Source organism: Antechinus flavipes, chromosome 1 (genome assembly GCF_016432865.1).
Source record: "Antechinus flavipes isolate AdamAnt ecotype Samford, QLD, Australia chromosome 1, AdamAnt_v2, whole genome shotgun sequence".
Lineage (NCBI taxonomy): Eukaryota > Metazoa > Chordata > Mammalia > Dasyuromorphia > Dasyuridae > Antechinus > Antechinus flavipes.
Genome location: NC_067398.1, coordinates 684,939,659 through 684,966,630, shown reverse-complemented (window position 1 = coordinate 684,966,630; position 26,972 = coordinate 684,939,659). Strand labels below are relative to the sequence as shown.

General features: G+C 38.7%; 1 protein-coding gene across 1 annotated transcript in view; it reads left to right on the top strand.

Annotated features, from left to right (window-relative positions):
- The window catches only part of ADGRD1 (adhesion G protein-coupled receptor D1), a 449,125-nt gene that overhangs the window by 28,004 nt on the left and 394,149 nt on the right, over positions 1–26,972 (top strand). The window contains exons 6-9 of the mRNA XM_051975862.1: positions 9,060–9,239; positions 13,682–13,936; positions 18,438–18,490; positions 19,182–19,337. Of these exons, the coding sequence (XP_051831822.1) occupies positions 9,060–9,239; positions 13,682–13,936; positions 18,438–18,490; positions 19,182–19,337 (644 nt within the window). The remainder of the gene's footprint in view (positions 1–9,059; positions 9,240–13,681; positions 13,937–18,437; positions 18,491–19,181; positions 19,338–26,972) is intronic.

The window sequence follows — 26,972 nt, the reverse complement described above, 5'->3', positions numbered from 1 at the left end:
CTTTCTTGGGCAAAGAGAGAGCCTGCTGTAGCCAGAGGTCCCAGGAGAACAGAAAAGATTATGGATCATGCAATCCTAAGGATAACATGTCAGAGCTGGAACAGACTCAGGAGTCCAACTTCTGTTGGTTGTTGTTTGGTCATTTCAGTCATGTCTGGTTCTTCATGCTTTCATTCGGGTTTTCTGGGCAAAGATGCTGTAATAGTTTTCCTTTTTTTCCTCCAGCTCGTTTTACAGATGAGAAAATTGAGACCAATAGGGTTAAGTAACTTGCTCAGGGACATACAGCTAGTAAGTGTTTGAGGCTGAATTTAAACTCAAGTCTTCCTTTTCCCAGACTTGGCACCTATCTACTACACTACCTAATTGTCCTAATCTACAAAGAATCTCCTTTACTTGCAGTGACTGACAATTCTGTACAAATGCATAAGGATCTAAGAAGAAGAAATCCTAATTTGAATCCGAATCCTTCCCATTCCAAGTATTATATATCTTTATAGTATCTTTAATAACAGGTCATCCAGCCCTTGTTTAGAAAATTCCTATGAGGGGGAAACTATGACATTCTGAAGCAAGCTATTTTATCCTTTGAGAGCACAAATACTCTTCCTCCTTTTCCTTCTCTTTCTTTCTTTCTTTCTTTCTTTCTTTCTTTCTTTCTTCTTCTTCTTTCTTCTTCTTCTTTCTTTCTTCTTCTTCTTTCTCTTTCTTTCTTTCTTCTTCTTTCTTCCTTCCTTCCTTCCTTCTTCCTTCCTTCCTTCCTTCTTCTTCTTCTTCTTCTTCTTCTTCTTCTTCTTCTTCTTCTTCTTCTCTTCTTCTTCTTCTTTCTTTCTTTCTTTCTTCTTCTTCCTTCCTTCCTTCCTTCCTTCCTTCCTTCCTTCCTTCCTCCTTCCTTCCTTCCTTCCTTCTTCTTCTTCTTCTTCTTCTTCTTCTTCTTCTTCTTCTTCTTCTTCTTCTTCTTCTTCTTCTTCTTCTTCTCCTCCTCCTCCTCCTCCTCCTTCTCCTCTTTCTCCTCCTCTTCTTCCTCCTCTTCCTTCTTTTTCTTTCTTCTTCTCCTTCTGCAATAAGGGTTAAGAATATCCCCTAGGGTCACATACTTTGTCTGAGACTGGATTTAAATTCAGGTCCTCCTGACTTCAGAAGTGGTGATCTATAGAGGGCTGAAACTATTTAATCGATGCACTGAGGTCAGGACTGCCGAACACTTGAGGCTAACTACTGATTGGACAATAGTCTATGGGTATATGCTTGAAAATGGTCCTTTCCACTATCTGTACTGGTGTATAGAGGATTGTAGGAGGGACTGGGGGTGGAGTAAGACGAATGAGATACACTCTTGGTGGTAGATGAGGGAGAAGATAGTTGTGGAGATTCTGCTTCCATCCTGTTCAATCCTGAGTCTAAGATCAAGAATAAAGATTAAGGACTTTTGCTTATCTTGACTCCGGCTGATTCTGCATGCTAGCATGGTCGTCACAATAATCTATCTATTATATCATCTAGCTACCACTGAGAGCACCAATTCTTTTTTTATTTTTTGTCTTTTTTTTTTTTATTTATTATTATTTTTTTTAAAATAACTTTTTATTGACAGAACCCATGCCAGGGTAAATTTTTTTTACAACATTATCCCTTACACTCACTTCTGTTGTGATTTTTCCCCTCCCTCCCTCCACCCCCTCCCCTAGATGGCAAGCAGTCCTTTACATGTTAAATATATCACAGCACATCCTAGATACAATATATGTGTGCAGAACCGAACAGTTCTCTTGTTGCACAGGGAGAATTGGATTCAGAAGGTAAAAATAACCTGGGAAGAAAAACAAAAATGCAAGCAGTTTATATTAATTTCCCAGTGTTCCTTCTTTGGGTGTAGCTGGAGAACACCAGTTCTTAAGATTTGCTTTACCTCAAGACTAAATTTATCTCTTTGCAATTCCCACTTTTCAGTTTTTTATTTCTGAAACTAGGGAAAGTAGGGAAAGTCTGATCCTTCTTTTCTATAATAAGCCTTGAGACACTAAGAAAATGGTTATCATGTCTTCCTTGGGTCTTTTCTCCATGTTTCAACTTTCTTGGTTGAAAGAGAACTTGGAACATTTCCTGTAATTTCAATTATCCCTTGTATGGCATCAATCTAAAGCCATTGGTCAGTTGTATACAATAATTTTGTCATATTCTGCTCAGAGTAGAAAACAGCAGATGTTTATCTCCTTAGTTCTGTGTTCTCTGCCTGTTTTTCTGTAACCCAAGATTGACTTCATTTTCTTAGCTGCCATATTGAGCTTACAGACCATGTGGGTTACTTGGAAGTTCAAACAACAGAAAATGAAAATATCATATTTTTACTTAATAGCTACAAACTCTTTTATTATCAAACTATTGGATGGAGCCAACAACAAGGAAGAAGCTTGAGTACCTTGAGTTTTCCCACGTGGTTAGAACAGTCCCAGTGAAACAGAACAGGAGAAAGAATAGTGAAATCTCTAGACGATCTAGACAATGTTGTAGAATGAAAAGACTTGGAATTATAAGGATTTAAAAGTGGAAAGGATATTTGAGATGAATGATGAGGATGTTCTGGTGTCCTTTGTCTGACCCTCATTTCTGCAGGATGTTCTCATAAATATTGTTAGTCACCTACCTTTCCATGCTGGGTGCAGCCCTTCTCTAGTCTAATACCTACATTTTACAGATGAGAAAATTGAAACCTGGATAAATCCATTTATTTTGTATGTTTTTTTAAAAATATACCTATTTATATTCTAGGCAACAACTATTTAAGAATATAAGTTGCAAAGACTTCCTTTGATCTAGTTGGTAGAGAATTAATCAATGTTTCCCCTTCTCCATTCGAAGGTAAACCTCTTGAGGACCTGAACTATTTTGCTTTTTGTGTGTGTGTGTACACAGTATTTATTTATTTATATAAATATATATACATATATTGTATATTTTTTTTATTAAAGCTTTTTCTTTTTCTTTTCTTTTCTTTCTTTTTCTTTTTCTTTTTTTTTACTGAGGCAATTGGGGTTAAGTGACTTGTTTAGGGTCACATAGCTAAGAAGTGTTAAGTGTCTGATGTCAGATTTGAACTCAGGTCCTCCTGACTTCAGGGCTGGTGTTCTATCTACTGCACCACCTAGCTGCCCCAAGCTTTTTATTTTTCAAAACATATACATGGATAATTCTTCAACATTAACCCTTGCAAAACTTGTGTTATAATTTCCTCCCCTCTCCTCCAACCCTATCTCCTAGATGGCAAGTAGTCCAATATATGTTATACATGGCAAACCTAGTATTTAACACAATGTCTATCACATAGCCCTTAATATATGTGCTTGTTGATTGTTTGATGAAGGGCGTTCCCCAATTCAAAAACCGTAGTAAGTAGTACCACCTGGATGAGAACGTAGGACCTTTGTGGCCATGTTGAGCATACTTTTCTGCATGACGTGGTACATAATTCAGGACTGTTTTGTATTTGATTTTTGCTAGTTAGCTGGAGGCATTCCCAAGGCTGGAGAAATGGCCCCACCAAGAGCTCAAACCTCTAAGGATTACTGTGCCCTCTCCACCCTTTTTTATGGACTAACTTTGCATAAAACGCAGGAATGGGGTGGTTTAGGGTGAAGAAAGACATTCTTTAATTAGTCCCGGCAGTCCAAATCTTTTCTCACGTAAGAGTCATGAGTTCTACTCCCTGTTTATGAAAGCTGCAAGGGAAAATACTCTAGAAGCTAGGAAAGCTTCAAGTCTCCGCGACACAAATACTCTGTAAACATGAAAGAGAATTCAAGATTGTGTATAAAACATTCTCTCATCATTCCATCTCAAAACACCAAATCTCAGGTATCTGCTTTTGCATCCAAGGATGGGGAATTATCTTTGATATGGAAAGACTTGATACTTTACCTCTCCTCTCCTCCCCTCCCTTCCCCTCCTTTTCCCTTCCCTCTTCTCTTCTTTCCTTTCTATAATTTTCCTTTATTCTCTTTGTTCTCCCAAAGTTTTGCTTTACTGAGAGCTCAAACAACATTTTCCCCTTGAATGGTCCTAGCCTTTATCTTGAAAGCCCAGTGGATTCCCAGTGAAATCCAATTTGTATGTCCCTGGTTCATTTACACTTAATTCATCAAAATGGTGTTATTTAAGGCAGAGGTATGTGCAACATTGAATGTAGAAATCAGATGAAGGTCATAGGGAAATAGTTAACAAAGTAATTATAAATACAATAGAACACAGATAATGTTAATCTGTGTTTTTCTAAGACAACAAGTAGCAGGGAGGGATCCTGATGTGTGGTCAAATGGCCTCCTCTATTTGAGTTTGACACCACTGGTGTGAGACCTATTAGATGCCCAAGGAGAACATTTAAAAAATTAAAAAAAAACATAAATGAAGGTGGGCTTTTGAATAGAATGTCCATCACTTAGCTTTAGAAATCAGCTCCAGGATTGATCTTGGCCAGTTCACTTTAATTTTGCGTCTCCCCTGGATAGATTTGTACTTAAAGGAAAGTGTAAATTGGATAATCTTGGGTAAAATGTAGTTCAGTTAGCTCCTGCAGTGGTGGAGCAGATTGCCTCTGTCTTTTATACCTAGATTATTTTCCTTTTGATTGGTTTGACAATACATCATTTGGACCACTCCTGTCAATCATAAGGCAATGCTGATTGGTGGATGTTTTAATGGGGAGGTGGGCTAAGACTTCTTTGCTCCCTCCTATTACTTCATTATTGAGGATGGGAGCATGGAGCATGGAAGTTCCTTGGGTAGGGAGTTAGCTCAAAGTAGCGTCTATTTGTGGGATAATCAGAGGCAAGGGGCTCCATCCAAGCTAGTTTGGGAGTTAGATGCCTTGGGGGGTATGGGGTAATTACCTTATTCTATAATGACCTTCAGAAAATGACCTGATCTTCAGAGGTTTAAGTCTGGGAAATGAACAGATTGACATAATAATTAGTATAATCCAACATTCATTTTCCTCAGGTTTTCTACAGTCCTAAATATAGTATCCTATGAACCTATCAGAAGTTGAAATCTGCTAGCCTAGCCTTCAAGAAGCAGTGGTCAAATCCACAGCACAATGAGGTATCAAAGGAAGACTAGATTGGAGGGACTTCCTTTTCAGAGATGGAAATATATTGGTTTTTCTGCTTTAAAAAAGTGCTTTTTGACCTCCATATTCTCTCCTGAACTTTTTACTTTGATGTAGGCACTTGTTGAATCTGATTCTCCCATTTGTGTAGAGAAGGGTACTGGTGTCAATTATACAAAGTATGGATTTATTTTTTATTTTTTTGCTGTCTTTCTATCTTCCATTTCAGCATCTATTTCCTTTTCTCCTTTGCTTGTTTCTTGGATACCTACACTCCTAAAAGCTAGTTGCCTCAACTGGAAAGGGCCCAACAAAGTGATTTTCATTATAGTGTTCGTTAATAAAATCCTAAAGTTACTTACAATATTCTTTTTAGGGGTATTTGCATTTTAATAGTAGGCCTTTAAAAGTCAAAAAGGCTTTTGGACTTAGATGTATGTAAAATGCAGTTGAATGATTGCTGGAATATGGGTCCAATTCAATTCTGGACTCCATACACAAGCCAGTATGTGACCTTGTACAAGTATCATTATTCTTTCCTTCCATGTCCCTGCATTTCCCCCTCCATCCCCACACCATTTCCTTATTTTAAGACAAGGGAGATGAACATATTATTCCTCTATCTGGTTATTACCAGACCCTACTTCTTCATCTTGGCTTTTTCCATTCTTTTTCTCCTCCCCTCCTGATTTCAAGTCTACTGCTCTATTCACAAATGCAATGGCCGCTGTTTATCTTATTATTATTATTATTATTATTTTTGGTGGGAAGTATCTGAGAGAAGGGAAGATACTCAAATTTCTTTTCAGCTTCAGCAACTTCAATACTCGCTTAATAGACATTTTACCAAATATGGAAAGTACATAGTTCCAGAGTCATGTACTAGGGTTACAAATCCAAAAAATGAAAAGTTCCTCTTCTCAAGGAGCTTCCATTCTTTCAGTCCTGGGCTGATTTCCTCCATCTTACAATATTAACTGGAGACAACAGCTCATACCCTGGAGTTAGAAAGAATCTCAGAGGACATCTGTTCAACTTATCCATTTTACAGAGGAGGAGAATGAGGTTGTCCAAGGACTCATAAGCAGTTTTGGGATTTGACTGCAGGTCCAGATTGCTTCCTACCATGTTGATATCAGGATGCATCAGATTAGAATCAACTAAATCTTCTTCAAGTATAAGACTTTTCAGGCAAAAATCTTCCCACTCTTATTAATCTCTATATTCTTAATTTTTTCTGGGAAGATATTCCCACACTGCTCTACTACAGGCTTTTGGCAGAAGCAGGATGTCATTTTGATTTGCCCAAGTAGAATTTTTATATGCTGCTGAAGCCATTTGGAAAAATTGACTTCTACAACTCCTTTTGGGACTTACTTTATTTTCTTTTTATGGCAAAATTATACCACGAGTTTTATTTATTTTACTTTTCAGTATATAGTTCCAGAGAATGATGAGGCAAGCCATGGCCCTAGGAGATTATGATGAAGAATGAGTTGGGGGCATTTTTCCTGGTTTTAGTGCCACTGGAAGTCTAGGCTTTGCTGATCACTGTTTTTTTCCATCATTAAGAGACTATTCTAGAAGTGACCAAGTATTATTTTTGGACTGGGTTGGTAGTGAGGCATGGTTTCAAGAAGAAATGCCTTAGTTTCTTTGTAATTACTTAAGGAAACTAATTGGCTAAGTGGTTTATCTTTTTACACAAAAAATATGGAATTGGGGGGCATTTTGACAATCTGGAGATCTGTTTAGAGGAGGACTATGAAGATGATGAAGGATATGGAATCCAGATCATATGTAGACAATATATAACATATATATGATATATAACAATAATATATATTATATTGTATATGTAATAGATAATATATTGTTTATAATATATATTGTATATATATATAATAACCATAGCAATACTAATAATTAGCATTTATATCACACCTTCTATGTGCACTAAGCACTTTACAAATATTATCTCATTTTGATGCTCATAACAATCCTGAGAAATAGATTCTCTTATGACCCCCATTTTACAGTTAAGGAAACTGAGGCAGACAGAAGTAAAGTGACATCTAAAGTCATATAGCTAGTAAGGGTCTAAGGATGGCTCTCAAGCCAATTCTTCTGGCTCCAGTCTTAGCATTTTTTTGCATTGCACCATCTAGCTTGCCTATAGTTAGTTCTTTCACTGTCTTCAAAGCATTTCACACATATAGAGAATATCTGGTGGGAGGGGGTGTAGGATAGAAATCTGCAAGTTTTTGAAAGAATATCATGTGGAAGAGGGTTTTGAAAGAGATGGCTGAGTTCTCTCAGATTGAGAATTAAGTCCCAAAAGAATTTAGCTGAGACCCTGATGAGGAATAAACTTGGGGATAATTTCCCAAAAGGCTTCCATTTTATTAAATTTTTATGTTAAAAGGAGATATTTAATTCTTGGAATGAAGACTTCCTAGGAACACAGAGCAGCAAAAGTAATGAATTAATCCTATGATCCTATGGTTCTGTTATTATCTATAGAATGTTGGGAAGCCACTTAATGTTGTTTCTGGGTCTCAGTTTCCTCCTTTGTAAAATGTGGAGGTTCCTGGAGTCCCTTGCAGCTCTAATTTGTGAAGAGGCATTTAGGTTTAAAAAAGGAAAACAGATCCTTATAATTAGGGCTGTTCTAAAGTGGAACCTTCTTTTGGGAAATAGTGAGTTCTTCCTCCCTGGAAGTCTTCAAGGAGAGACTGGATGATTGCTCCGAATGCTTGTGGAGGGGACATGTGTCTTTGAAGCATCTGGACTAAATGGGTTCTGAAATATCTTTTAGTATGGAAATTCTGCAATTGTGTAGAAATGAGATCAGGAAGATTTCCTTCACCTTTCTGACTAAGAAAGGAAAGAGAAAGCAGGTTTTGTTCACTAAAAGCCTCAGCAGCTAGGAACTTTCCCTAATCATTCAGGTCTAATTCAATTCAATCCAATCTAATTCAACAAATATTTATTACTCACTGCATTTAAGTCCCTGTTGTGTGTCCATGACATTAGGGAGGTGACAGCGTGACATGCACTGAATTGGATTGAAGTGAGGGAGGACTGTATAAGTCCCCTGCCTTAGTTTCCCCTCCAGAGACAGATCAGGAAGACAGGAGATGAGCCTGGATGCTCTGGGGATACATGGATAACCATGACTCAATGCCTGCCTGCAAGGCTCTTACATTCTTTTGTACATAAAAGGGATGGGTGGTATACACTGGAGGGAAAACTATATAGATAAAGATAGAAAGGGCAAAATTACCCAGAACTAGGGGACCGGAAGGCTTGTGAAGCCATATATAAGGGTCTAAGCTAAAACCTGAAGGAAGAGGAGGTCTTTGAAAGGCTTAGATACAATAGTAATGCCTTCAGGACATGGCCTACGCCTTATAGGAGGGGGACAGTGTAGAGTTGAGTCCAACTTGGCTAACATATAGAATTTGTGAAGAACACGAATGGGTCATGTCTGGAAAGACAGGCTGGAGCAAAGTTACAGAGGGTGGCAAATGCCAGGGCAAAGAGTTTATATTGCCCCACGAGCAATGGGGAGCTTCTGAAGGTTAATGAGCTCTGTTGGCTTATTGATAGCCAGTTGGAAAGCACCCCAAGAACTATTTTGTTTTAAAGAGAAGGACAGAATATTGTCTAAGGTTACACAGGCAATAAATATCTTAACATGGTTCCTGGCACATAGTTATATAAATGGATATTCCCCTTCCTTTTCCCTACTGCATACAAAAGGAGTTGGATCTGTGCTTTAAGAATGTCAATTTGGTGGTTCTGTGGAGGATGTATTAGCAAGAGACTGGGGTTGAGAAGACCAATTAAAAGTCCATTTTAATGAAAAAATCAAATCAAATCAATTCTGTGCTATGCCTAAATATTGATACTTTCTGCTCTCATTGATCACTGAGTCTCATGTCTTCTTTCTCAGGAGTCACGTTTTCATTTTTCTGGAAGACCCAGGGAGAGCAGCCCAGGACAGCCTTCCCAGCCTATGGCGGGCAGGTTATTTCCAGTGGATTCAAGGTCTGCTCCAGTGAAGGAAAAGGCTTTGTGGAGTTTTACACCCGTGAGAATTCCATGAAGTGGGAGGCCAGCTTCAGCCCACCAGGTAAATCTCAGAGCAATCTGTTAGGCTTCTGCTGGGAGACTCTGAAGGGCAAATACCTTGCTTGATAGGGCCCAAAGCATTCAATGATAAAGAACAGACTCGCCATAATCTGATAATAATCCTTAACTACCAGGTTGTTTGTTTGGTATAAGCTTATTGCTTATGAGGGTCATTAGGGAAGGTTATAAAACTCACCATTTGAACATGCATTCCCCTTTTGCCATGGATCACGTGTGTTTTTCAAACTGATTCTACATGCATTTATTAAATATCTATTATACTGTTTGGACATGTATTGTATTTAACTTCTACTTTAACATATTTAACATGTATTGGTCAATCTGCCATCTGGGGGAGGGAAGGAGGGAAAAGTTGGAACAAAAGGATTTGCAATTGTCAATGCTGAAAAATTATCTATGCATACATCTTGTAAATAAAAAGCTATAATTTAAAAAAAATGTATCTGTTATATGCTGGAAACTAAATGAATGTTTCACTCCAGATTCTTAACTAGCTGGGATTTGAACCCTGGTCTTTTGACCTCAAATTTAGAGCTCTTTCCATAATTCTGAGTTAAGATGATTTCAGTTGAGAAACTTTTTATAATCCTCTCCCAAGGAATGTATATTCTACCAGGGGGTGAGGGAGAATACAGCTTGTACACCAAGAAGCAAATGTAAAATACATAAAAAGAAAATATAAAGTAATTGGGAGAACACTAACTGGGGTGGGAGGGAATCAGGAAAAATCATGGAGGGTGTTGAAATGAGCTGAGCCTTTATGAGAGGTAGAAATTCTAAAAAGAGGAAGCAATGTGACATTGGAATTAAAATAAAAGAAACTGAAGGAATCATTGAAGCTTCTTGAGCAAAGAGTCACATATTCATAATTTCATTATAATTTTGAAGTTGATCTTTTATTTTCTAGCCCTTACCCTGTATGATTCACTCACTCAGAACAACACAGCCACATTGATCCTTTTCTCGATTCTGTCTCTGGCTGGTTCTGTTGCTCCGGTTTTTATAGTTTTTTTGGATGTCATTAAGGACCAGTCATTTGGCCACAGTTCTGCGGACAGTTAAATGTTTACCATTCTGGTGACTTTGTCCATCTTTATGTTTTCTTTCTGGAATAGCTTGTGGAGCCATGCCCTGGGAGCTCATGCAATCCTATAAGAAGTTGTGGTAGCTGGGGGGATGTTGAGGGGCAAGGTAGCAAATGGACCTGGCCTGGTCCATTGTAACAACGGAACCAAGAAGGCTCCGAGGAGGAGGTGGTACCTAAGCTAAACCTTAAAGAAGGACAAGGATTCTTAGGGGTGGAGATGTGGAGGGAGTACATTTCAAATATTTGCTTATAAACTAGGTCAGTCTGTGATGCCGTGGTCCCAGTGGCCCAATGATTCAGTCACTTGGATAAACTTGGGAAAACATAGAATCTTAAATTGCAAGAGACATTGTTCAGAGCTGGAAGGTGGCTGACAAGTGGGAGGGCATTTTCCCTTCTGGAGGACAGGCTGTACCTTAAGGAGCTGCAGATACTTTTGACCTATTTCAGGAAATTTCTTTTCTTACTTTATGTGATGAGCAGTGAGTGAGTCTGGTAGGTGATATATTCAAGACACACAGATACTGCCAAACCCCGGAGATGTGTGGGGAGTATGGGATGGAGACAAAACTTCCATCATTCTCCATTGGCTGGGCTTCTACTGCCTGGAGAATGTAAGTGGGGGGGGAGTCAGACAGAAGATTTAAGAATTTTTAAAAAAAAAATATTTATTTTTAACATATAAAATAAAAGTTGAGTTCTAAACTATCTTCTTCTCTCTATATGTTTTCATATAGCATGAAAACATGATATATATATATATATATATATATGTGTGTGTATTTTTTTTTTTTGCCTTTTTCTGAGGCAATTGGGGTTAAGTGACTTATCCAGGGTCACACAGGCTAGAATATATTTCTATATTAGGAGATTTAAAATTTAAAATAAGTATCATCAGCATCCTAACTGTTCTTAGAATGGGACAGCTAGGGCTTTGCTTCAGGGCACTAATCAGAGAAGTCTCTTTTATAGTTCTTAAACTCTCCTAGCATTATAAATGAATTAAAGATGGCATGGTGTGGGGGTATACTTTCTTTTAAGTCCACCCTTCCATCAACTGGGGTACCCCATCCCCATATAAGCAGGTCCTCAACTATGGGAGATGGTATTCTCTTTCCCCACCTCTCAGTTGAATTTGTTATGAAAAGTTGCTTGGAGAGAACTTGTATTATTGCTTGCCTCTCCCCCAACCTCTTCCCATTTTTAAAAGCTTGTCCTAGGTGCTAAAAATACAAATTACAGCCTTATTGCAGTTACACACCATGGTGATGAAAAGCTTCATTTAAGAAAAAAAGAAACCTGACAGAAATTATGAAAACATTTCCCCCCTACAGATACTTTTAAAACAACTCATTTATCCCAACCCTATTTGTATGTGTAGTTATGGAAGCCAGGATTCCGTTAAGCTTTGAACTTAAATTTCCTCGTGCTGATTGGTGTTGGCTTGTTAAACTCAGATTGTTTTCCAGCATGGGGGCATATGAGGGATGGAGAAAGTACGTAGCTGGTGGTATAAACTCTTATTTGTACACCAAATAGGTTATTATTATTCTCACCTCCAAAGGAGAGGGCAATTATACCTTGCATCTATTTAAGGGTCAAATGTTCTTCAGAGGCTCAAAAATGACTAGAAAGTTGCATAATACTTAGCCAGAACACCTGATGTAATTGCTTTGCAATTTAAAATTACTGGCAGAATTTCAGAGGGTGGTTTGCTATTTCAGAGTCATTGTGTTCTCCCCAGCCCATAAGGCCATTATGATCTCCTCACATCATTATTTGGCAAATGCCTGGGGGTCCTTCTCAGGGGAAGTGGCCCCAGAAATCCGAGGCTCATTCTGGATGAGCTCAGTCTTCCCAGGAGAAGAAGAGGCTGCAAATGTTTATTGGGAGTGGAATGGAGTAAGGGTAGAGAGACTGGTTTTATGTAACTCTCCATTGACATGACAAGCTGTTTGTGGCCTTTCAGGGTGTTACTTAGGGGTACAGCAGTCAGCACAGTGCTTTGGATGCAGTAAGCACTTAATCACAAGCTTTTCATTTATAATTTAAGAGAGGTAAATTTCTAGGAATAAGGAGGTGATGATCCCACGGTCTTCTCTCTGGTCAAATCATATCTAGGATAGTACATCCATTTGTGGAGCTCATTGATTAGCTAGAAGGCAGTGGAATGGTAAAGGGCCTTGAGTTTGTATTATATAACTGAAAGAAAAAAATCCTAAGCTTGGAGAAGAGAAGACAGACTTGGATAGGTGGGAATTGGAGTAGCATGACACATGTTTTCAAATATTTGAAGTGAAAGAAATATTAGATTTGTTCTATTTGGCTTCAAAAGGCAGGAGTTACAAAGAGGTAAATTGAGGCTTGAGATCAGGAAAATCTTTCTAATAATAAGATCTGTCCCAAAGTGAAATGGAGTGCTCCAGGGCTTAGTGAGATTCCCCCTCACGGGAGGTCCTCAAGCAGAGGCTGGCTGTTCTCCCACCTGCTATGTTATAATGGAGACAGTGTGAGTGGAGCTGGATGGTCACTTTGATTTCTTCCAGCTCTGAGATTCTGTGATTATTTTTTTGACTTGTACTTAGTAGTAAAGGAGAAAATCATAGCTCCACCAGAGATAATTATTGAAACTAATTTAAGTAAGTTAAAATTTACTCAATTTAGAAATAGATATAGGCATTAAAATGATTCCCAGGAAATTTAGCAGCCCCCAGGGAAGAGGAGACCTAGAGGGGATATGCAATTATAATTGAGCATCTGGCAGGGGTCCTCAAACTACAGCTCATGGCCAGATGCGGCAGCTGAGGACGTTTCTCCCCCTCATCCAGGGCTATGAAGTTTCTTTATTTAAAGGCCCACAAAACAAAGTTTTTGTTTTTACTGTAGTCCGGCCCTCCAACAGTCTGAGGGACAGTGAACTGGCCCCTATTTAAAAAGTTTGAGGACCCCTGAATGGGTTGTCACATAGAAAATTGACATCAGTTTAATGTAGACATCAGTGGGCATCTGGAAAATGGGGAGAAGAAAAATTCTCTATAAATTCCTTTCTAAGAATTCAAGCCAAAGTTTGCCTGGGAAATTAGATGAGACTTGTTCTGAGGAATGGATGATCTCTCTGCTCGGGCTTCAGAGAACAGAACTGGTGGCAATCAGAGTCTGGTGCAAAAAAAATCTAGGTTTTGATTCCATGAAAGAACAGGTGAGAGCAGTCCAGCATGGGGCTGCCATCGGACGTGGCGGGCTCCTTTCTGCTAGGGATCTTCAGGCAACGTCAGGATGGCCCCACCTGTGAAAGATGTGGTGGAGGAAGATTCTGATTCTTTGCTTTTCTCTAGGTCCCTATTGGACTCACATCCTATTCACGTGGAAATCCAAGGAAGGCCTGAAAGTCTACGTCAATGGGACTCTGAACACCACTGACCCAAGTGGGAAAGTATCTCACGCCTATGGGGAACCCAACGTCAACCTGGTGATCGGCTCTGACAGAGACCAGCCTAAGAATTATGAGAACGGGGCTTTTGATGAGTTCATTATTTGGGAACGAGCCTTGACACCCAGTGAAATCAGGATGTACTTTACAGCTGCCATCGGTCAGTGAGAGTGTGAGCCATTTGGGGACTATTTCTTGAAGCATTTGTTTTTGATAGAATCCCTTAAAAAACCAACATGGAGGGGGGGTGCACTGGATAGAGCACTGAATCAGGAGGTCCTGAGTTCAAATCCAGACTCAGACACTTAACACTTCCTAGCCGTGTGACTCTAGGCAAGTCATTTAACCTTAATTGCCTGACCAAAACAAAACACTAAAACCAGCAATCCACTGCTACTACCTCCCATATTGATCTGATTTAATGGTATAGGAGTTAAAATATACTCAAATAAACATAGTCCTTTCTTAGAACTCCTATTTCTTAAGATAAAAAAATTAACAATTTGCTTGAACTTCAGTATATATAGATATATTTTTTTTTGTGCTAGGAGATAGCAAATGCTATGGTAAAAAGAATTCTGACAAGCCTGTCTCTGCTCCTGTGACTCAGTTTTCTGGGTCTCGGTTTCCTTATCTTAAAATCAAAGGATTAAATTAGATGAGCTTTTAGGTTCCTTCCAATTCTAAATCTGTGGTCCTAAATAGATTGGCTCTTTAGTTTCCCAAACTTTTTTTTGTTAAACACATGTCTGCTACGGACAAAACATTATGTATTCAATATAATTGGACCAGCATAGTTAAGTGGACAAGCATTTATTAAGCACTTACTCTCTTCCAGGCACATAGAGCTAAATTCTGGGGATACAAGGAAAAGCAAAAGATAGTGTTAGCTCTCCAAGAGGGGAAGCAACATGAAAACCATTATGTCCAAAGTATGTTATATTGGAGATGGTTCTGGAGGAAAGGCATTAGGATTACCTTAGAACCAGTAAGATCTGCATTCAAATCCTGCCTCTGACATACACAGGCTGTTTAACTCTGGTTAAATAGCTTGACTTCTCATTGCCCCAGGCAGTTTTCCAAATTTATAAATTGTAGAAAATCAATGGAGGGATTTTCCTCCTCTTGGAGTTCTCCTTATCAATGAAATCATTGGTTCAATCTCCAACACAAAATATATGTATTATGTTAATCAATGCTTGTGGAATTAAATGGAATTGGACTTAGGGCTGCAAAAATGTGGTGATATCATAATTTAACAGGATCACAGACTTGGAGGAGGAAGGTACTTTAGGACATCTATTCATCTCTTTCATTTCATAGATAAGAAAACTGAGGCCCAAAAAGTTTAAGTGATTTGGCCAAATTTACTTACTCATGGGGTCAGCAACAGAGCAGGGATTCAAATCTAAGTTCAGTGCTCCAAGTCCATGGCTCTTTCCACCATGCTAAACTATCTCTTATGCATTGTAGTCAGAGATGGGGAGCTAGGGGGTGCTATAGGGGATAGAGAGTTGAGCCTCCAGTCAAAGCTCCATCTTCCTGAGTTTTAATCCACTTCAGACACTTCCTAGCTGTGTGATTCTGGGCAAGTCACTTAACCCAGTTTGCCTTAGTTTTTTCATCTATAAAATGAGCTGTAGAAGAAAATGGCAAAGCACTCCAGTACCAAAATAACCCCAAAAGGGTGATGAAGGAATAGTCAGCAACAATAATGGGGGCATAGAGCCTACTGTATTTAAAGGTCTTTTCAAAGTGCTGAGAAAATAATTTAAGAATCATTTGTTCATTGACTCACATAAGAAACCAATTGATAAAAATTTTATTAAGTACCTACTATGTGCTAGGCATTGTGCTGGTACCGGAGCTAGAAAGACAAAGATGAAATAATCCCTCCACTCAAGGAGTTTATATCCTTTTGGGGGAGACAGCATATACAAATATAAGTGTATATGGAATAAATACAAGGTTGTTTAAGGCAGGAAGGTTGCTATCAGTGGATGGGATTGCTTCGTGTAGAAGAAGGTGATGTTTGAGCTGAATCTTAAGGGAAGAAAAAGATTCTGAGATGTGGCGATGAGAAAGAATTGAAAAACCAGCCAGTCGAGTTCCAGGTACTTTAGGACATTAGATTGGAAATGAAAGACTTTTATTCTTAATCCTGGATCTGCCCTTTGTTCATTTTATGACCCTAAACTGCTCATTTATTGCCTTTTTGTCCCATAAAATTACAGACTAGAAAAATACATAAAAGATAATTGCATCCAATTCTCTGATTTTATAGCGAGAAAAATGGACATTTAGAGAGGGGAAGTGATTTATTTGAGGTCACAAAGTATGTGTCAGAATCAGAATTCAAACCCAAGTCATGAGATCATAAGAATTCAAGGAACCTCAGAGGCCATCCCTAGTCCAATTCTTTCCTTTTACAGAGGAGGAGATTATGTAATTGACCCAGAATCACACGGGAAGTAAATTTTAACTCATGTCCTTCAACTTCAAACCCAAGCCTTCTTTCCACTGAAGCGCTGCTGTCTTTGTCCATTGAGTCCTGGGTTTTGCACCTTAGTGAGGACAAGTTGGAGGAAATAAAATATCAGAGAAAAAAAATCCACAGCAGAGGTTTGTCTGGGATTCAGTGAACATCATCTTGAGATTGAGCTATCTATCTCTTGTGTTTCCATACTTAAAAGCCTCAAATAAATTATGCTCTCTTAATATTTTTAGTGCTTTAGTTACATTGGAAAAATCTGCTTTTGTATCTGGTTGTTGTAGAGACGGTAACAAACCCTTTTTCTATAACATCACCAGACCCAAAGCTATCATAAATCAATCCCTTTGGTTCAGAGTAATGCTGCAAGAACGCCGTGTAACTCACGGCAAGTTCTTGCTCTTCCTGCCCTTTCCCTGGGCACTACTGCTTTGCTCCGGGAGAGCTCTGTCTCCTGGGAAGATGCAGGGAAGAAAATTGGTGTCTTAATCCTCTGGGGGCATATGAAGTATGGCCTGCCTCATGCCCCTTGAGAATTGGGGGCTCCATTTGTTCCTTGATCCCCTCCAGGATGTGTTAACTAGCAGAGAGGGCTGGGGTGGAGGTCAGTACATTCTTTCAGGATGTATTCAGGGCATCATGGGACGAGGGGCTGTAGGAGCTGGCAAGGTATAATGATGTCATTTCACAGACTTTCCCTGGGTCAACATTCCTTTTCTGCCCCCCCCTTCCTTCCCCCCCAGCCTAAGAAATCTCTGGGGCTTCAGCGGATGAGAAGTGAAATCTGCAGCTCAGTCTGGGGGCGGGATAGGGAGGTTTGGGAATGAGACATTTTTGCTGGAGATGAGGCAGACACACGTAAATCAAGTGAAATAGATGCAATCTCCTGTCTTCATCTTCTCAGTTAATTGGATGATTCGGAAGTTGAGCAGAGCAGGCTTTCCCCTGAGCAGGAGAGAATCCAAAGATTGCTAAGACTACAAGGGACTTCAGAAGTCACAGAATACAGGAGCAGCTGGGTAGCAAAGTGGCTAGAGCATCAGCTCTGGGGTCAGGAGGATCAAATCCAACCTCCAGTACTTACTAGCTATGTAACCCTATATTAAGACTTCCCATCCACTGATAGGAACTCTCTTACCTTAAACAACCTTGTCATTTAACTCCAATTGCCTAAAAAAAAGAAGTCATAGAATCTAAATCTAGAACTGGAAGGCATCTGGGAGGTCATTTGATTTAATCCCCGAATTTTACAAGGAGGAAAAGAAGTCCCTTAGAAGTTGGGACCCCAAGCTCTCATGAGTACTAAGTGGCAGAGCTGAGGTTCAAAGCCAAGTCCTTTGATTCCAAATTCAGGGTTCTTTTGACTGCACCATGATCATTGTCAAGTCATCATACCTCTACCTAGGAGGATGTTCCAGGTCATTGTCAATTTTTACCAACAGGTTCTGAGAAAGAGGAATTGGCCAACCAATTTTTTCTAATTTCTTCTTGCTGTAATCTGAGCTTTTTTTTTTTTTTTTTCTTTGCTTCTTTTCTTCTGGGACAGGGAGAACAGCTGCTGACTTCTTTCCATATTAAACTTTGATGCATTTGAGTGGTATCCAATAAATAGATGTCAAATGACTGATTTAGTCATATATTATACAAAATAATTAACACAAAAATGTAATTCATCTATTGGTTATAATTTTTATTTTGGGGGAAAGTAAGAAAATTCCATTAATAAAAGTATTTTATTAGCCTTAAATCTTTCCAAAAAGTCTCCTACCCTGGGAATACATATTAGAAACAGAATATGAGTGCCGAGAGAGCCCTCAGATCTAATGCAACCCCAACTAGCTTAAGGTTTATAAAGCTCTTTACAAATATTGCTTCTTTTTATCCTCAAAACAACCCTGGAAGATAGTGACTATTATTATTGTTGTTGTTGTTTTACATATAAGGAAACTGAGGCAGATAAAATTTGAGTGACATCCTGAGTCACACATGTAGTATCTGAGGATGAATTTGAACTTGAGGCTTTTTGAGCTCTTTCTATGGTGTCATGCTTAGATGGTTTTAAGAGACCTTAAAAATTTTTGATAAAGGAAATAACTTTTTTAGGGAAAAAAAAACAAAAGAGAACTATCCTTTTCTTTCCATTTAATAAAAAATGATTTTTATCCCCCAGGAAAGCAAGTATATCTTTCTACCACACCTCCCACTGCTGCAACCAACATGAAGGTAAGAGAATGTCTGGAAGGCTTCTTAAAGCATTTCATCTTCATTCTGGCTCCTGTAACTTCTTGCTAAAAAAAAAAAAATCTGCCTCTCAAGATGTGTGAAGGTCCTAATGGACTTTATAAACCATTGGCTCATCTTCTGTTCTTAGTGGGTGAAGAGAGGGTTGAAAAGAGAGTCTTCACAGCACCTTTGATCTGGAACTGGAGGGGAAGGTCATGAGGGTAACAAGGGACACAGGGAGTTTCACTTTCCTTCTTTCTTTTTTTTCATAGTCTCGGTTTTAAATATATTTTTAGGGGATCTTCATTTTCTCATTTGCATGCAGATAAGGGATCGTGTAGGGCAAGACTTCTTAAACTTTTTCTACTTGCAATCTCTTTTTGTCTGAGAAATTTTACATAATCTCGGTTATATAGATATACAAAATCAAATATTTACTGATCATTTACAAAATCATAATTTCTCTACCTCTTTATTCAATTACCAGATCCCACATGAGGTTGCAACCCACAGTTTGAGAAATGGGAGTATAGGGACAAACTCACCCTTGATTTTTTTTTTTTTTTTGAGTTGAGAAGAGCAAGTCTCAGAACTGGGTGGATCCAATTTCCCTAAAAGGCTATGGATAGAATTTTTAGAAGGAATGACTCATAATATCTTGTTTTCCCTTTTTTTTTTTTTTCCTTTTTAGGTCTCTACTGATGTCTATTGTCCCATCATAACCAACCTGAATGAACAAAGAAGCAATTCTGAGCACGAAGGGACCTTGCTGAGCTACCTTCAGAATATGTCAGTCAGCTTGCCCAATAAGTCTTTGTCGAAGGAAACTGCCTCCAATTTCACTGAGGTAATGCTTCTCCCATGTGGGCCCACTGTGTTGAAATTATCTTTGGGAATAAACTATGTGTGTCATTGGGATTTTTGTAAATGTGAGAGATGTGAGCACTTTGCAGTTAGAGCACATTGGGATTACAATTAAATCCCTAGAAGAGTGGGATTTAAACTAAATAAGGTTCTAAATCTCCACCCACATCTCTGTTCTGGTCCCTTAGATTTCTGTTTGACCCCAGAGGTTAGAGTGGGACCAAGTTGGTTGGTCCTCTCTTAAAGAGACTTAATTAAACTTCATGTCACTTAACATCTGTTTCCTCCTCTGTAAACTAAACAAAGCAAAACAAAACTTTATAACAATTAGAGTGGATTCTGTTGTTTTGGGGTATATAATCCCTCCTCATTGGAGGTCTTCCAGCAAGAGGCTGGTTGACCGCTCCCTTCTCAGAAAGGTTGCAGATTTGTGATTCTTATTTAAGCACAGTTTTCTCAGACTGACCCCTGAGGCTCCATGTACTTTACAAAATCTCATTTGGTTGTTGAGGAAAACTCCGAGTTCTTGGAGGCTACCCCAGCAGAATATGAGCTGCCAAAAAAAGAAAGGCTTTCATTGTGGGTCTGTTGACTGACCATGTCTATTTTGTGAAATCAGCCTGGATGAGACTTATGCAGACAGATGGTACAATAGATAAGTGTTGTTTTTGGTGTCAGAAAGAGCTGAATGTGGTGTTACTCTAGAGTAATTTAGAGGAAGATGAAAGTTTTTGGCCACAGAAAGTCTTCTCCTAAGCTATATAGGGTCTTTGACCTGCCTTGGTAGATGAATCACCACATTAAATAAATTATTATTTATTTTTTTGAATCTTTGAAATAGAAATCATAAAAGTCACCTAAATCCCATCTGGGCTGTAGTACATTTTCACTTTTCTCCATTTCAGGAGCTAGGAAAAACTGTAAAATTTGAAAATGAGATTCAATTAAGAAACTAAGGACTCATAATCAATGTCTTTTAAAAGTCTCAGACCTAGAAGAGGTCCCCATCAGTCTTGGAGTCTATTCAGTTGGGCTACATTGACTATGTCAGCTTTCCTCTTGCTCAGAAAGATTTAGAGTATATAGGTTCCACAAGAATATATATATGTACTTGAATTGTTGAGAGTGTGTGTGTGTGTTTGCGTATGTATAATATTACAGCCTTCTTTGAATCACTTACATTTCTCAGGGAAACTTTATACACACAAACACAGATGCCAAACTTTATATTGAAAAAATAAAAAAAAGAAAAAAATTCCCACTTAATCAAAACCAAATCATTTAAAAACTGATATTATATATAATATTCCATACTCATAATCCCCTATCTCTGAAATGAAGGGGTAGGGAAAAGCCTTTTAATATTTCTTCTTTGGACCCAAACTTCTGATGCGCTTATTAAATGCCTATTGTATAGCAGATACTGTGCTTAGGACACAAGACAGAAAGGAAATAACCTGTACTGGCAAGGATCTCCTTTTCTCTTTTTGAATTCTTCCAAGAGAGCCTTTTGAATTGGAGACCAATTTATGTCACCCTTTGAAGCTTCATCTGGAGATGTTTTACCTTTAGTGTCCTCCGGGTTTGGGGGTCTGTTCTTCCCTGACTCCATAATAGCTATATTTATGGTCAGAGATCTTTTTTGCTTTTTTGCTCATTTTTAAAGTTGAGGGCTGCTCCCATAGCAAAGGGAAGATTGTCCCGAGCTTCCTCTATAGCAGTTTCATGCTACCTTGGAGCTAGTGCTGCTGGTTTCCTTCCTGTGCTGGGTGAGAATGGCTAAATCCCAACTGTTATCTTGGGGTTCAGGGACTCACTATTTGCCTTCTGTAGTTGCACTGGAGGTCTCATAGCTAGCCTGCTGATTCACTGGCTGCTGAACCAGGACAGAGTAGCCAATGCTGTTGTATTTTAGCTAAGAGGCTCCCACTAGATTGTTCCCCCTCTTCCCACTGGGTTGAGACAGACCTTTTCTGAAGTTCTTCCAAAATATCTTCTGCTGTGAATTTGTTACACTCCAAATATTTGTGGATTCTGTCACTCTAAAACTCATCAGAGATTTGATCTGGCATTGATTCTGAGGGAAGCCAGGAAGAGCTCAAAGACATATCTATTCTGTGATCTTGGCTCTGCCCCCAAGTAGTTCCCTTTTTACAGGGCAGAAAACACAGGAACTCAAATAACAGTAGTACTTTATGTGCCAGGTGCTGTGTTATGCTCTTTTCAATTATTATCTCATTTGATTTTCACAACAACTTGGGAGGGAAGTACTTTTATGATCCCCATTTTACAGATGAGGAAACTGAGGCAAACATGAAGTGTCTTACCCAAAATAAAAAAAAACCAACTCACTTTATCTCTTTTTGCTTCAGATTTATCACCCATTAAAGAATAGGGATCATAATAGCATCCACTTGCTAGGTTGTAGTGAGAGGATGAAATGAGGTAATATTTGTAAAATTCTTATACAGTGACTGGCACTTAGCAGGTACTTAATAAATGCTTGTTTTCTTCCTTTCTTCTTTTACTCAACCCAAAAATGTGTCAAAACCAATGAAGTGAATAATACTTTGTAAATGGAGAGGGGGAAGACCAGCTAATTTTCTCCATCTCCAGATGCCCTGTGCTTAGGAGATTTGTACACTTAATACTAATAATATATACTAAGCTCTGTTGGAAGCAATCCTTCCCAGAAGCCTGAGTTAGTTTTGTAGTTATACTTCTTCAATATTCTGTCTTTACTGAGGATTAATTATTCACCAATTAAGTGAGGATGCTGGAGAATGGGCAAAATAGAATATTCACATTGGGAGCTTAGCAAAGAAATAATACTATGGAAAGAGCTGTTTCTCTAGTGTCAGGGGACCTGAGTTCAAATCTCAATTCTGTCATTTATTCCCCTGTGACCTTGGACAATCAACCAATACATAAATGTTTTAAAAATGTCTGCTATATGCTGAGATACAAAGACAAAAATGAAATAGATATTCAAGGTGCATACATTCTTTTGAAGTCACTATTTCTCTGAGTTTTAGTTTCCCTATCTGCAAAATGAGGGATTTGGACTAAAGTTATCAATGAACATTTATTAAGCATTTTCTGAATACTGAGTACTAAATATTAAGTACCAAACAGTTCTTGCCCTTGAGAATTTTATATCCTAAAACAACATGTAAATAAGTAACTATTTCCAAGCTGCTTAGAGAGTGAATGGAAGATAACTTTTGTGTATGGAATTCTCTTTCCTTTATAATTTTAAATCTACGATCCTAACAACTGGAAAGGTTTAGAGGACTCTGGAATCAGAGGTATAAAACTTTTCTTATGTTATGGTTACGAGGGACAGAGAGAGAGTTAAGAGCTAGAAGATCAGTAACAATGGAAGGAACATTGGAAAAGAGAATATTTTAAAAGGTTTTTTTTCCTTTGTTACCTGAGTCAATGACACCCTCTCCTTCCTAACCCCAAACCATCAGAAGATTCAAAAACTTTGAAATACTTTCATTCTGTGTTAGCTACTGGGGAAACCAAGTCTGTTGACTGTTGAGCACTCCATCAAATGGAAGCCATGCTGGGAAGATACATTACCAAGGGAGTCTCCATTGAGATGAATGAAGCAGAGATTTCTGAAGTCTGCTTTGAGGAAGAACCCATATCTTTGTTGAACCTATTTCCATATATTTCCATGCACCATTTGCACATCAATGGATACCAATGGTTCAACTTTAAAAGGTCTCATTACAGGGCATGTCTCCTGTTTAAAGATTATATATATTCATTTTAGAAGAAGAATATATATATATGTATATATATATTCATTTTAGAAGGTTGATAGGGAGAAAGAGGTTCTAGAAGGTTGGTAGGGAGAAAAGGTTCCTTTATGGGCTAGTGCTTCAATACTTGCCTTTGAATGAATGAAAAAAATATTTATTTAGCATCTACTATGTGCCATATGCTAAAGATACAGAGATAAAAGCAATGATAATCTTTGCTCTCAAGAAGCTTATATTTTAATGGTGGGGAGGGGGAACATAGAGAGGAGTTACGAGCCAGGAAAATTTTCTTTTTTTTTTTTTTTTTTTGACAGTATCATTCTAGATAATGGATAAAGATATAGATATGATTATATATAGATATAGATCATAGATAATGAAAGCACAGTCCCAGGATCTGAATTCAACAACATGAAAGTAGAAAAGGTTCCATTAAAAAAATTGATATTTCCAGTACCAAGGACAGCTTTTGACCCACAATAGGCACTTAATTCATGCCTGTTGAAATATTTCAATGAGAATTCAAAAATTCTAAAAAAAAAAAAAAAAAACTTCAGTAGGAAAAAGGAAAAGGGCTTTATGGAGTAGTTATTTAATAAATATTTGCTGATAGCCTGATGCTGCTTTATTCCCTGTTTTATATTCCAAGAAGCAGCCCAGGTAAGTAGTTACCTGATTTCCTGAGCAGCATCCCACAAAATCATTCCAGCCAAATTACGGTTCTGGAAAAGACCAGGTACAACAACAATAGATAACTCAGAGTGTTAACAGAGAAAAACAGCATCCCTCCTTCCCACAACTCCCAAACACCGCTTGTTGTGTTATTTATTTATTGCTAATGAGAAGAATCTGTCTCACACCTAATACTGTAGCTGCAGCAGCTCGATATTTAATTGCTGCAAATTAAAACCATCAATTTCATAAGCTGTGCATAACGGGAACATTCGGCTGAGATGCTACTACTCTTGCCAATACGCTGTTGGGGATAAAATGGGGAAAATTAAAAACAAAAACAACAACAAAGAAAACAAGAAACAAATGGCAGCCACCCAAATAATCTACCCACTGATAAGCAGATCCAACGATCCTCACCTGTACCCTGGACTCTGCCCAAGCAGAAGTCAGCCAGACTCAGGAATTTCTAAAACTTCCCCCACTCCACCTACTTGCTTTATAATCAAAAGATCTTAGAGATTGTAAAGTTAAAACTGGTTTTATAGGACTAAAGACTGAGTCCCAAGGGCAAGGGCAAGGCACGAAAAACAGGGGCTGGAACCAGTTGCTCTCACTCTCAGTCTGGTGCTGCTTCCATGATGCAAACTGGGTAATTCTCTCAAGGTGATTCCCTGAAACCATCCATTCTCCCTCCAGGTACCTCAGCCCAAACTGCCAAGCAGTTAGTTCCGTGTGTTCTAAATCACCCCCTTCCCCCATTTTATACTTATCCCAATCCAATCAAATGTAATCCAACCCAGCCCAATCAAATCCAATTCAATCCAATTCTATTGAATTTAATTCAACAAGAATTGATGAAATACTTGCTTTGTGCTAGATATTGTGTTAGGCACTAGAGACACAAAAACCAACGTAAATTAGTTCCTGCTCTTTATGGGGAAGGTTATAGTCTACTGGGAGGGAAGGGGAGGACACTACATGTATGCACAAAACCTATATATATGTATATATATATATGTGTGTGTGTATGTATTCATTACATAGTTACATACATATAAAATTTTTTCCTGAAAAATGGAATGAGAGAGAGGTCAGAGAAGGCTTCATGTAGAAGATGACATGGAAAGATTTCAGGAGTCACAGGTGAAGAAGGAGAGCATTCTAGGCATGGGAGTGAAGGCAGGAAGGGGAAACAGTCTTTGCAAAAGCATGTGGATGAGAGAGAGACTGAAGCATCCTGAACATCCTGAGCACAGGGCCGTTGATTTAGAAATGAGAGAATGAGACAGGAAACAATGTCAGATAGAAGAGACTAGAATGGATACTTAGAGGCAGATTATACCTGACCTGAACTGAAAGGTTTTCAGTTTATCCCAGGGAGCCCCTGAAAATTCTTAGTAGAAGAAAGTTACATCGTTGGACTTCTTGTATGGTTAGCTGATAGAGTGTCCCATGGCTCACTTTGGGGGTGGTTTCTTTCTTTTCTTTCTTTCTTTCTTTCTTTCTTTCTTTCTTTCTTTCTTTCTTTCTTTCTTTCTTTCTTTCTTTCTTTCTTTCTTTCTTTCTTTCTTTTCTTTCTTTCTCTTTCTTTCTCTCTTTCTTTCTCTCTCTTTCTTTCTCTTCTTTCTTTCTTTCTTCTTTCTTCTTTCTTTCTTTCTTTCTTTCTCTTTCTTTCTTTCTTTCTTTTCTTTCTTTCTTTCTTTCTTTTCTTTTTTTTCCTTCCTTCCTTCCTTCCTTCCTTCCTTCCTTCCTTCCTTCCTTCCTTCCTTCCTTCCTTCCTTCCTTCCTTCCTTCCTTCCTTCCTTCCTTCCTCTCTCTCTCTCTCTCTCTCTCTCTCTCTCTCTCTCTCTCTCTCTCTCTCTCTCTCTCTCTCTCTCTCTCTCTCTCTCTCTCCCAGGGTCACACAGCTGGGAAGTGTTAAGTGTCTGAGGTCACATTTGAACTCAGGTCCTCCTGACTTCAGGCTGGTGCTCTATCCACTACATCACCTAGCTGCCCTGGATGGTTTCCTTTTAAAGGCAAATTTGGGAATATTTTCAGCTCTAGGAATGAGAATTCATTATAATTTGAAAGCAAAACTCATTAACTTTAAAGTTAAACATATAGATAACCTACTGGTCTTTCAGCGAACCTTCACATAGATTCTTTTGTGTGACTTGACACGAAATTGCCTAGAATTGCTTGAGTACTAAAATGAGAGAATCTTAGCAAAAAGAATTCTGAGAGAATAATCTGAGCCAGCCTTGAGCTGAGCAGGATTCCCCTTTATAATGTCCCTGACAAGTGGTCTTCTAGCCTTTGCTTACAGATTACCAGTGATGAGGAGCTCACTATGTAAAGAAGAATCTATTCTACAGGTCTCATGGTTAGGAGGTTTTTCCCTCCTATCGAGATGAATTCTGCCTCTGGGACACATTTTCCTCATTGCCCCTGGTTATATCCTCTTAATTCTGCTTTCCAATGCTGGCTGGCAGCAATCATTTCTCTTTTTTTTCAAACATTCATCTCCTGGAGAGTGTCTGGAGGAGAGCAATCAGGATAGTGAGGGATGTCATATGAGGATTGGTCGAAAGAAATGGGCATGTTTAGTCTAGAGAAGATTCAGGGTGTCATGACAACTGAATTCAAGCATTCGAAGGACTGTCCTTTGGAGGATGGATTAGCCTTGGTCTCTGCACAGGACAGAGTCAGGAGTAACGGGTAGAGTGGACAATTTAGGTTCAATGTCAGTGTAGATTTCTGCCATGAGGGATGCTGGGTCCAATGGAGGACTTCAAAGAGAGATTGGATGGTCCCTCATTGGGTACATCTTTAAAGATGAACCAGACTAGATGGACAGTGAGCTCCTGCCGATCCTAAAATCTCTGTGATTCGGTGACTAAACATCCAGGTCTTTCAAATGGGCATCAGCTTCAGGACCTTCAGCATCTCAGCCAGTCTCCTCCAAATAGACACACACCTGTTTCTGAAAAATAAGCACATCTCTTTTTGTTTGCTTTTAAATAGCCTTACTCAAGCTGCCCCTGCTCTATCTTTCAGGTCTCACTGGACATCCCTCTCTCTCCCACACTTTGCAACCCAGCTTTCCTTCTGTTCTGTACTTCTATCTTCATTCTAGGCTGGAATGCCTTTCTTCACACTGCCTCGGGGGCACTCTCAGGTACCCTTTT